Source organism: Penaeus monodon, chromosome 36 (assembly GCF_015228065.2).
Source record: "Penaeus monodon isolate SGIC_2016 chromosome 36, NSTDA_Pmon_1, whole genome shotgun sequence".
NCBI classification, from domain to species: domain Eukaryota; kingdom Metazoa; phylum Arthropoda; class Malacostraca; order Decapoda; family Penaeidae; genus Penaeus; species Penaeus monodon.
The window spans coordinates 16,674,714-16,684,713 of record NC_051421.1 but is presented as its reverse complement, the minus strand read 5'-3'; the positions used below and the strand labels follow the sequence as shown (position 1 = coordinate 16,684,713).

The following is a 10,000-nucleotide window of genomic DNA, read 5'->3' as shown; positions in this document are numbered from 1 at the left end:
ATTTCTTGTTGTTTCAAGCACCTTGCTGCTGCCACATAGCCTACCTGAGAATTGGCAGAGTCGGTGCAGCGTAAATACAGGATGGATACCTGCATGAGAAGGGCACGTGGAGGATGCACACAGCAAGTTGAAATGGGGGGAGGGGAGCACTACTCGTAAGTGGAATTCACAAAAAAAGGCGGGGATGGTGAAACAGAGGAGGGGTTCACATACCTGACTGGCCAAGCTGGTTAACAAGAGGAGGTGCCACATGCCTTAGGGGGGCGGGGCTTATGTAAAAAGGACGTGCCACAGACAGAGCTGAATGGACTTCCCCCCACGTATGGGAGGAGCTTGTGGCAAGAGGAGACCACTTACACGAAAGGGCAAAACTAGGGTACTGGAGAGGAGGGACGACCACATACCCAGGTGGGACAAGGAAAACTGGATCCGCACACGCTCACGGATAGGGCAGGGCAGGGCAGGAGAGGCCACAGTTTCAGGGTGGGCACATGGCATGGAGGAGGAGGGGCGGGACCACATACCTGGGTGGGCGGGGCTGGTGCACGAGGGGCAGGAAAGAACCATCATCTTGATCATCTCCTTGTGTTCCTCTCCGCTGCTCCCCATGAGGAGGGTTCTAGGGACGCTAGACATTGTGGCGTGCTGGTGATGCTAGAGCACTGCTGCAGAAGGTTCTCTAGGTGAGGTGTAGCTCTAGGTGAGGTGGTGCTGCTCTAAGTGAGTGGGCATCCAGGGCAGGGCGGTGCGTCACATGGTGTGCGAGCTTGCGTGCGTCAAAAAAGGCTCAGAGCGCTACATGGCAGCAACGCCCACAGCTAAACTACACGGAGCTCGCGAGAAAACACTGTCCACCATTACATACTCTGAGACACCTGTTTCCCTACGAGATTCGAACTGGGTGATATCAACTATGATACGAATAAGCATAAAATAATCAACAATTCACGAGCCTTTCTGGTGCATTTCTAACACTCAAATGCGCGCGCGGGTCAAAGAGCCAAACCTTCCACGTCAACGAAGTAGAGCCAAGCGTTGTCTGTCAGAGTAGCCGTCGACTCACTTTTCGTTTGCGTTTTCATTGCTTTCTGCGCTTTCTCAACTCTGCCTTTATCCTTATTCGTTCTTTGAATTTTTTTTACAAGACGGTAATTTCACTGTTTAAAAACCTGTAGTACCAGACACACATTTTTAACGAATGTTTGGGTGAGTATGGTTTAGAGTGTACTAAGTGTATATTTATATCTATAGACATATATATATATATATATATATATATATATATATATATATATATATATATATATATATATATATATATATATATATATGTTTATGTATATGATAAGCCTACGTATATGTACAAGTATATGCGCGTGTGCGCGTGTATGTGTGTGCGCGTGTGTGTGTACGTATGCGTGTACGTGTGTGTGTACGTATGCGTGTACGTGTGTGTGTGTACGTATGTGTTCGTGTGTGTGTGTGTGTGTACGTGTGTGTGTGTGTGTGTGTGTGTGTGTGGTGTGTGTGTGTGTGTTGTGGTTTTGTGTGTGTGGGGTGTTTTGTGTGTGTTGGGGTCGTGGTGGTGTGGGGCTTGGGTGTGTGCGTGGTTGTGTTTTTTTTTTGGGGTTGTTTTTGTGGGGTGTGAGGTTTGTGTGTTGTGTTGATGTGGGGGTGTGCGGGGTGTGGGTGTGGGTGCGGGGTTGTGTGTGTGTGTGTGTGTGTGTGTGTGTGTGTGCGTTTTTGGGTTTTTGGGGTTTTGGGTGGGTGTGGGTGTGGGGGGTGTGTGTGTGTGTGTGTGTGTGTTGGTGGGAGTGGTGTGTTGCGTGTGGGTGTGGGTGTGGTTTTGGTGTGGTTGGGGTGGGTTTTGTGTGTTGGTTGTGGTGTGGGGTGTTTGTTTTGGGGTCGGGCGGGAAAGGGGGGGGTCCGGGCCGTTTGGGGGTCCGGGTTTTGGGCGTGTGTGGTTTAAAAGGTAGAAAGGTGGGTTTGTCCCCCGTGGTGTTTTTTTGGAAATCACCCGCCCCCCCTTTTGGGCCAGTTTTGTTGTTTTTTTGGGGGGGCCCCCCGGTTTCCTTTCCCGGTTTTTTTGGTTATTTGTTTTGGGGCACCCCCCCCCCAGGGTTTTTTTTCCCATTTGTCCCCTTTTTTTTTTCCCCCCCCTTTTGGGGGAAAATTCCCCCCCCCCCCTTTTTCCCATCCCTCCTTAAAACCTACCCTTTTCCCCAAAAATTTTTTATTCAGAAAAAAACCCCCCCAAAAAAAAATTTCCGGGAAAAAAACCCCCTTAAAAAGGTTTTTAACAGAAACAACCCCTGTTTTTACTTTTTCAAAAATCACCTTTTAAAAAAAGGGGAATTGGAAAAAAAATCACACCCACTTCCCCTTTAACCAAGAAAATCTCGGCCATTTTTACCCACCCCCTTTTCCCCAAAAACCCCCGAAAACCCTCCCCAAAAACGAAAAAAATTTTCCCGGATCCCCCCCCGGGGGTTTTTTTTACCATTTTGGGGGGGACCCTTTTTAAATTAAAACCCAAATTTCTCAAACCCCATAGGCCCTTCCCCCCCCCAAAAAAAACCCTTTTCCCCCAACCCCACAAAAAAAAAACCCAAAATTTAAAGAAAAGACACCCCCCCGCCCCCATTTTTAAGACAAAACCCAAAGGGAGAAAAAAAACCCCCGAAGAATGAAAAAAAAGGGAAGGAAAAGGGGGGAAAATTGGGGTGAAAAAAAGAGGAAAGGGGGGAAAGAAGAAAGGAAAGGGGTAAAGATAGGGGGAAAAAGGAGGGGGAAGGGGAAAGGGGGAGGGGGGTTTGGGGGGGGAAGGGGGGGGGGGAAGGAGAGAGAAGAAAAGGAAGGGGAAAAGGGAAAGGGGGGGGGGGGGGGAAAGGGGAAGGGGGAAAGGGAAAAGGGAGGGGGGACGAAGAGAGAGAGGAGGGGGAATGAGAGGAGGGGAGAGAGGAGAACGAAGAAGGGAGAGGGGGAGAGAGGAGAGAAAAGAGGAGAGGGGAGAGGGAGAGAGAAAAGGAGAGGGGAAAAAAAAAAGAAAAGAGAGGGGGGAAGGGGGGAAAGGGGGAGATGGGAAAGAGAGGAGGGAGGGAGAAAAAAGGGGGGGGGAAAAAGAGAGAGAAAGGAAAAAAAGGAAAGGAGGGGAAAAAAGGTAAAGAGAGAGAGGGAGAGGAGGAAAAGAGAGAAAAAGAGAACCTTTTTTCTTTTTTGAGGGGAGGGGAGGGGAGATGTGAAAAGGGAGAATGGAGGAAAAAATAAAAAAGGGGGAAGAAAGGGAAAAGGGGGAACAAGGAGGGGGGAGGGAGAGGGGGAAAAGAAAGAAAAAATAAAGAAAGAAAGAAGAAAAAAAGGGAAAGAAAAGAGAAAAAAAAAAAAGAAAGGGGGAAAAAAGAAAAAAAATGGAGGAAAGGAAGAGAAAGGAGGGAGGGAGGGGGGAAAAAGAAAAAGGAGGGGAGAGGGAGGGGGAAAAGATGAAGGAGAGGGAGAGGGGAAGAAAAAAAGATGGAAAAAAAGAAAAAAAGGAAAAAGGGAGAAAAAAAAAGTAAAAAAAAGGGGACGAGAGGGGGGGAGGGGGGGGAGAGAAGGAGAAAAAGGGGAGAGGTCAGGGAGAAAAGGGGAAAGGAGAGGGTTGGGGAGGGGAGCGAGGGGGGAGAGGAAGAGAGGGGAGAGGGGGGGGGGGGGGAGGGGGGGTGGAGAGGGAGGGGGAAAGAGGGGGAGGGAGGGAGGGAGGGAGGGAGGGAGGGGGGGAGGGAGGGGGGGAGGGAGGGAGGGAGGGGAGAGAGAGGGAGAGGGGAAGAGAGAGAGAGAGAGAGGAGGGAGGGGACGGAAGAGGGGGAGGAGGGGGGGAGAGGGAAAAAAGAAAGAGAGAAAGAGGAGAGAAGAGAAGAGGGGAAGAGGGGAAAGAGAGAAAGAAAAAAAGGGAAAGAGAGAAAGTTTAAAGAAAGAAAGTTTAAAGAAAGAAAAAAAAAAGAAAAAGAAAAAAGAAAAAAAAAAGAAAAAGAAAAAGAAAAGGGGAAAAAAAAAAGACGGGGCGGGGGGGGGAGAGAGGGGGGGAGAGAGGAGAGAGAGAGAGAGAGGGGCGAAGGAGGGGGAGAGAGAGAGGAGAGGGGGGAAAGGGAGAGAAAAGGAAAGAGAGAGAGAGAGAGGAGAGAGGATGAGAAAAGGGGGGAAGAGAGGAAAGAGAGGGGGAGAGAGAGAGAGGGGAGAGAGGAGAGAGAGGGAGAGAGGAGAGGGGAAAAGAGAGACGATGAGAGACGAGGGGAGAGGGGAGAGAGAATGCAGGGGAGAAAATGCGGGGAGAGAGAGAGGAGAGGGAAAAGGAAGGAGGAAAACGAAGAGGAGAGAGAGAGTAGGGGGGAAAGGGGGCGGAAAAAAGGAGAAAAGTTAGGGAGGGGGGAGGGGAGAGAAGAGGGGAAGGGGGGAGAGAGAAGGAGGGTGGGGAGAGGGGAGAGGAAAGGGCCGAGGAGAGAGGGAAAGAGGGAGGGGAAAGAGAGAGAGAGGGGGGGGGAAAGAGAGAGAGAGAGAGGGAAAAAAAAAAAGAGAGAGAGAGGGAAAGGGGAAGAGATGAAAAGAGGGGGGGAAAAAAGAGGGGAGAGGAGGGGAAAAGAAAGAGAGAGAGAGAGAGAGAGAGGGGAAAAAGGGAAAGAGGAGAGAGGAAAAGGGGAAAAAGGAGAAAAGAGAGAGGGGGAATGAGAGAGGGGGAGGGAAAAAAGAAAAGAGAGAGAGGGGAAAAAGGGGAGAGGGAGAGAGAGGGAAAGGGGAGAAAAAGAGAGAGGGAAAAGAGGGGAAAAAAGGGGAAGGAAAGAGAGGGGAGAGAGAGGAAAGAGAGAGGGGAAAAAGAGAGAAAAGGGGGAAAGAGAGAGAGGGGAGGGAGGGGAAAAGAGAGAGAGGGGGAGAGGAAAAGGAGAGAGAGGGGAAAAGGGGGAAGAGAGAGGGGGGGGAAAGGAGAGGGAGAGGGGGGAAAAAAAAAAGAGAGGAGAGAGAGGGAAAGGAGAGAAGAAGAAAAAGGAGAAGGGAGAAAGGAAAAGGGAAAGGGGAAAAGGGAAAAGGAAAAAGAGGGGAAGCGGGGGAGGGGGAGGGAGAAAAGAAAAAAGAGAGGGAGGGAGAACGAGAGAGAGAGAGAGGGGGCAGGAGGAGAGAGAGAGAGAAAAGAGCGGAAGGAGGGAGAGAAAAGAGGAGGGAGGAGAGAGAAGAGAAAAAAAAAAGGAGGGGAGAGAGGGAAAAGGGAGAGAGAGGGGAAGAGAGAGAAAGGGGAAAAAAGGGAAAAGGAGAGAGGGGGGGGAGAAAAGAGGAGGGGAAAAGAGGGGAAAAGAGGGGAGAGGAAAGAGAGGAGAGGGAAAGAGGGGAAAAGGGAGAGAGAGAGAGGGGAGGGGAAGAGGAGAGAGGAGAGAGAGAGAGGAAAAGAGGGGAGAGGGGAGAGGAAAGGGGGGAGAGGAAAGAGAGAGAGAGGGGAGAGAGAGGGGAGAGAGAGAGAGAGGGGAGAGGGGAAAAGGAGAGGAGAGAGAGAGAGAGAGAGAGATATATAGGGGAGAAAGAAAGAGAGAGAAAGAAAGAAAAGAAAGGGGGGGGAAAAGCCAAGAAAAAGAAAGAAAGAGAGAAAGAGAGGGAGAGAGAGAGAGAGAGAGAGAGGGGAGAGGGGAGAGGAGGAGAGAGAGGAGAGAAAAGGAGAGGGGGAGAAGAGAGAGAGAGAGAGAGAGAGGGGGGGGGGCGAACAGACAGAACAGACAGAAACAGACAGACATAGCAACTGACAGAGAGAAACAAACAACTGACAGACAGTGACAATCTGACAGAGACAAGACAGATGGAGACACAAAGACATCTAAAACAGAGAAAGACAGAGACAATTAGATACGAGACAGAGGCAATCCCACAAAGACTGATATAAACAAAAAAAACAAAAAGAGGGGAAAAAGAAACATAAACCCGCCCGACGGAGATAGATAGACAGATAGGAAAAAGGGCAGACACATACAAAGACAGACAGGCAGAAACAACTGACAAAAGCCTAGACAGAGACAGACTGAAGCGATAAACGAAAATTACAGTGACAGGCAGACAGAGACACAAAGCTGGATGTAGATACAGAGTCAGACATAGATAGATAGATAGACGTAACTCTAGTGAGAGAGAGAGAATAGATAGATTAACAGAACCCCAGTGAAAGTGAGATAAAATAGCGCAGAGACCGAAAGAGTCGACAGCGAGATCAACCCCCTTCCTAGGCCAGAACTTCCTCCTCGAAAACCCCAAGTACGAGCACCAGCCCCGCCCGATCGCGCCGAGGCCGTCCGATCAGCAGTGGCCCCGATAACCCTCGCCGTCCAGGGTCATGCTCAGAGCGCGAGCCCTCGAGGACTCAGCTGTGGCTCTCCGATCGATATGGGGGGCCTGCTAACCCAGCTGGCGAGGGGGGAGGGGGGAGGGAGAGGGAGGAGGGGGAGAGGGAAGAGAGAGGAGGGAAGAGGGAGGAGGAAGGGCGAGGGGGACGGGGGAGGGGCGTGAGGATCTCATTCCGTGCGAGACTTGCTAAATGCCGCCCAACCCGCCACCCCGCCCCAAAAACCCCCTAGAGAAAGAAAAAGGGGCGGATCAGACCCCAAGGGCCCTTTTTAAGGGGAAATCTCCTTTCGTGGGCGGGGGGAAGGGCCGACGAGCAAACCCAGATATAAAACCGTCGCCGCCGCCCCACAAGCTCGACGATGAAAAAGAATCTTGGGGGCGCGAGAGGGGATTGGGGGCGGGGTGCCGGGGGGTGGGGGGCCTAATCAATGTGAAATCCGTCTGCCCCCCCCCCCCCCAAAAAAGTTCCTGGGGTATTCCCCGGATTCGTGACCTACTTTCCCGACCCCTTTCCCCCAAAGTACGGGGGGGGGGGGGCGGGGGGGAATTGGGAGGGGGGGGGGAAGGAAGGAATTGAGAGGGGGGAGGGAAAGGGAAAAGAGAGAGAGAGAGAGAGAAGGGGAGAGAGAAAGAGAGAGAGAGAGAGGGAGGAGAAAGGGGGAAGAGAGAGAAGGAAGAAGGAGAGAGAGAGAGGAAGAGAGAGAGAGAGGGGGGAGAGGAATGGGGAGAGAGAGAGGGGAGAGAAAAGAGGGGAGAGAAAAGGTGAGAGAGATGAGAGGGGGAAAAGAGAGAGAGAGAGAGAAAAAGAGAGAGAGAGAAAAAGAGAGAAAAAAGAAAAGAAAAGAGAGAGAGAGAGAGAGAGAGAGAGAAAAGAAGAGGGAGAAAGAAGGAGAGAGAAAGAGAGGGAAAAAAGAAAAGAAAATGAAAAGGGGAGAGGAGGAGAGGGGGGGGGGAAGGGGGGAGGGGGGGAGGGGGGGGGGGAAAAAAGGGGGAGAGAGAGAGGGGAGAGAGAGACGGAGGAGGGGAGAAAAAAGGGGAAAGAGAAGGGAAAAAATAAAAAGATGAGGAGAGAGAGAGAGAGGGGGGGGGAGGGGAAAAGGGGGAGGGAGGAGGGAGGGAGGGAGGGAACGGAAAGGGGAGAGAGAGAGACGAGAGAGAGAAGAGAGAGAGAGAGAGAGGAAGAGAGGGAGAGAGAAGAGAGGGAGAAAAGAGAGAGAGAGGAAAGAGAGAGAAAAAAGAGGATAGAGAGAGAGGAAAGAGAGAGAAGAGAGAGGAAGAGAGAGAGAGAGAGAGAGGGGAGAGAGAGAGGGGAGAGAGGGAGAGGGAAAAGGGGCGAGAGAGAGGGGGAAAAGAGGGGGGAGAAAAGAGAGAAGAGAGAGGGGGAGAGAGAGAGAGGAAAAAAGAGAGAGGGGGAGAGAAAGAGAGAGAGAAGAGAAAGAGAAAGAGAGAAAGAGAAGGGGGAGAGAGAGATGTGAGGAGGGTGGGGGGGGGGAGAAGAGGAATGAGAGAAGGGGGAGAGGAAAGAGGATGAGGAGAGAAAGAGAGACAGAGGAAGAGAGGGGAGAGAGAAGAGGAGAGAGGGTTTAGGGGGGTAGAGAGAGAGAGAGAGAGGGGAGGAGAAAAAGAGAAAGAGAAAAAAGAGAGGAAAAAGAGAGAGAGAGAGGAGGGGGTGGGAGGGGGAAAAAAGGAATTGAGAAAAAGAAAAAGGAGGGAGGAGAGGGGGAAAGAGGGAGAGAGAGAGAGAGGAGAGAGGGGGGGGGAGAGAGAGAGAGAGAGGGAGGGGAGAGGAGAGAGGAGGGAGAGAGAGAGAGAGAGGAGAGGGGAGACAGAAGAGAGAGAAAACAAAGAAGGAGGAGAAGGATAAGAAATGGGTTGGGGGGGGGGGGAATGATAAAAAGGGAGGGGGAAAGGGGGGAAAGGGGGAGGGAGGGGAGGGGGGGGGGGGAAAAAAGGGAGGGGGGGAAGAGGGAAAGGGGAAGGGGGGGGGGCGGGAAGGGAAGGGAAAAGGGGGAAAAAAGAAAAAAAGAGAAAGGGGAAAAGAAAAGGGGGAAAAAAGGAGAAAAAAAAAGGGGGGGGGGGGGGGTTGGGGGGGGGGGGGTGGGGGGGGGGGGGGGGGATGGGGGGGGGGGGGGGGGGAAAAAGGGGGTTTAAGGGAAGGTGGTGGTGTGGGTTTTTGGGGGGGGGGGAATCGTTTAATTTGGGGTTTGGGTGTTGGGTTGTGGTTGAAGGGGTGGGTGGTGGGTGTGGCCCTTTTGTGGGGCGGTGGGTGGTTGGGGGGCGTGGGGGGGGGGGGTTTTTGGCGGGGGCCGGTGGGAAGGAGTGGGGGTTGGAAATGTTGTTTGTTAATGTGGGTTAAAAGGGGTGTGTGTGTGTGGTGTGGTGTGTGGTGTGTGTGGTTTTTGTGTGTGTGTGTGTGGTTTTGGGGGTGGGTGTGTGTGTGTGTGTGTGTGTTGTGTGGGGTTTTGTTTTGTGTGTGTGGGGGTGTTAAAATGTGTGTGTGTAATGTGTGTTGGGGTGGGGGTGTGTGTGGGTGTGTAAAATGGTGTGTAAGTGTGTGTGTGTGTGGTGTGTGTGGTGTTGTGTGTGTATGTTGTGGGTTTTGGGGTGTGGTGGTGGGTGGTTGTTTTGTGGTTGTTGTGGTGGTGTTGGGTTGGGGTGGGGTAAATTTGGTTTAATTTAATTTTATTTTTTAAATTTGTTTTTTTAAGTGAGTGTGTGTGTGTGGTGTAAGTGTGTGTGTTGTGTGTGTAAGTGTGTGTGTGTAGTAGTGTCTGTGTGTGTAAGTGTCTGTGTGTAAGTTTTTGTGTGTGTAAGTGTGTGTGTGTAAGTGTGTGTGTGTAAGTGTGTGTGTAAGTGTGTGTGTAAGTGTGTGTGTAAGTGTGTAAGTGTAAGTGTGTGTGTAAGTGTGTGTATGTGTGAAGGTAAATGAATGAGTGAATGTGAGTAGGTGAGAGCATGTGTGTATTTATGTGAGTATGTATGAATCTGAGTGAGTGATTGAGTAAATGAGGGTGAGAGAGTAATTGTATATGGTTATATATATATATATATATATATATAATATATATATATATATATATATATATATAATTGTGTTTTTGTACGTATATGTTTGAGTGCACATGTGTTGAAGAATATATATGTGCATAGGTTTATATGTATGTATGCATGTATGTATCTGTGTGTATGTGTGTGTGTGTGTGTGTGTGTGTGTGTGTGTGTGTGTGTGTGTGTGTGTGTGTGTGTGTGTGTGTGTGTGTGTGTGTGTGTGTGTGTGTGTGTGTGTGTGTGTGTGTGTGTGAGTGTGTGTGTGTGTACATATAAAGACACATATATTTATGTGTATATATATACATATATTTATATATGTGTATATATGTATATACCTATATATACAGATATGATATATATCTATACATACACACATATATACATACATACATACATACACACAAACACATATACATATCAACATAAATATATATATAAATATATACACATAAATAAATACATACTATGTATATCATATATGTTTATATATGCATATATAAACTTATATCATATATATGTGTACGTATATTTATATGTATATGTATATATCTAATATATATACATAAATATATATGTACAAATATATATAAATAGATAC

General features: G+C 49.7%; 1 protein-coding gene across 1 annotated transcript in view; it reads right to left on the bottom strand.

Moving 5' to 3' along the window:
• The window catches only part of LOC119595813 (probable phospholipid-transporting ATPase IA), a 92,683-nt gene that overhangs the window by 72,736 nt on the left and 9,947 nt on the right, over positions 1 to 10,000 (bottom strand). The window contains exon 2 of the mRNA XM_037944988.1: positions 525 to 883. Within this exon, the coding sequence (XP_037800916.1) occupies positions 525 to 636 (112 nt within the window). The 5' untranslated portion in view covers positions 637 to 883. The remainder of the gene's footprint in view (positions 1 to 524; positions 884 to 10,000) is intronic.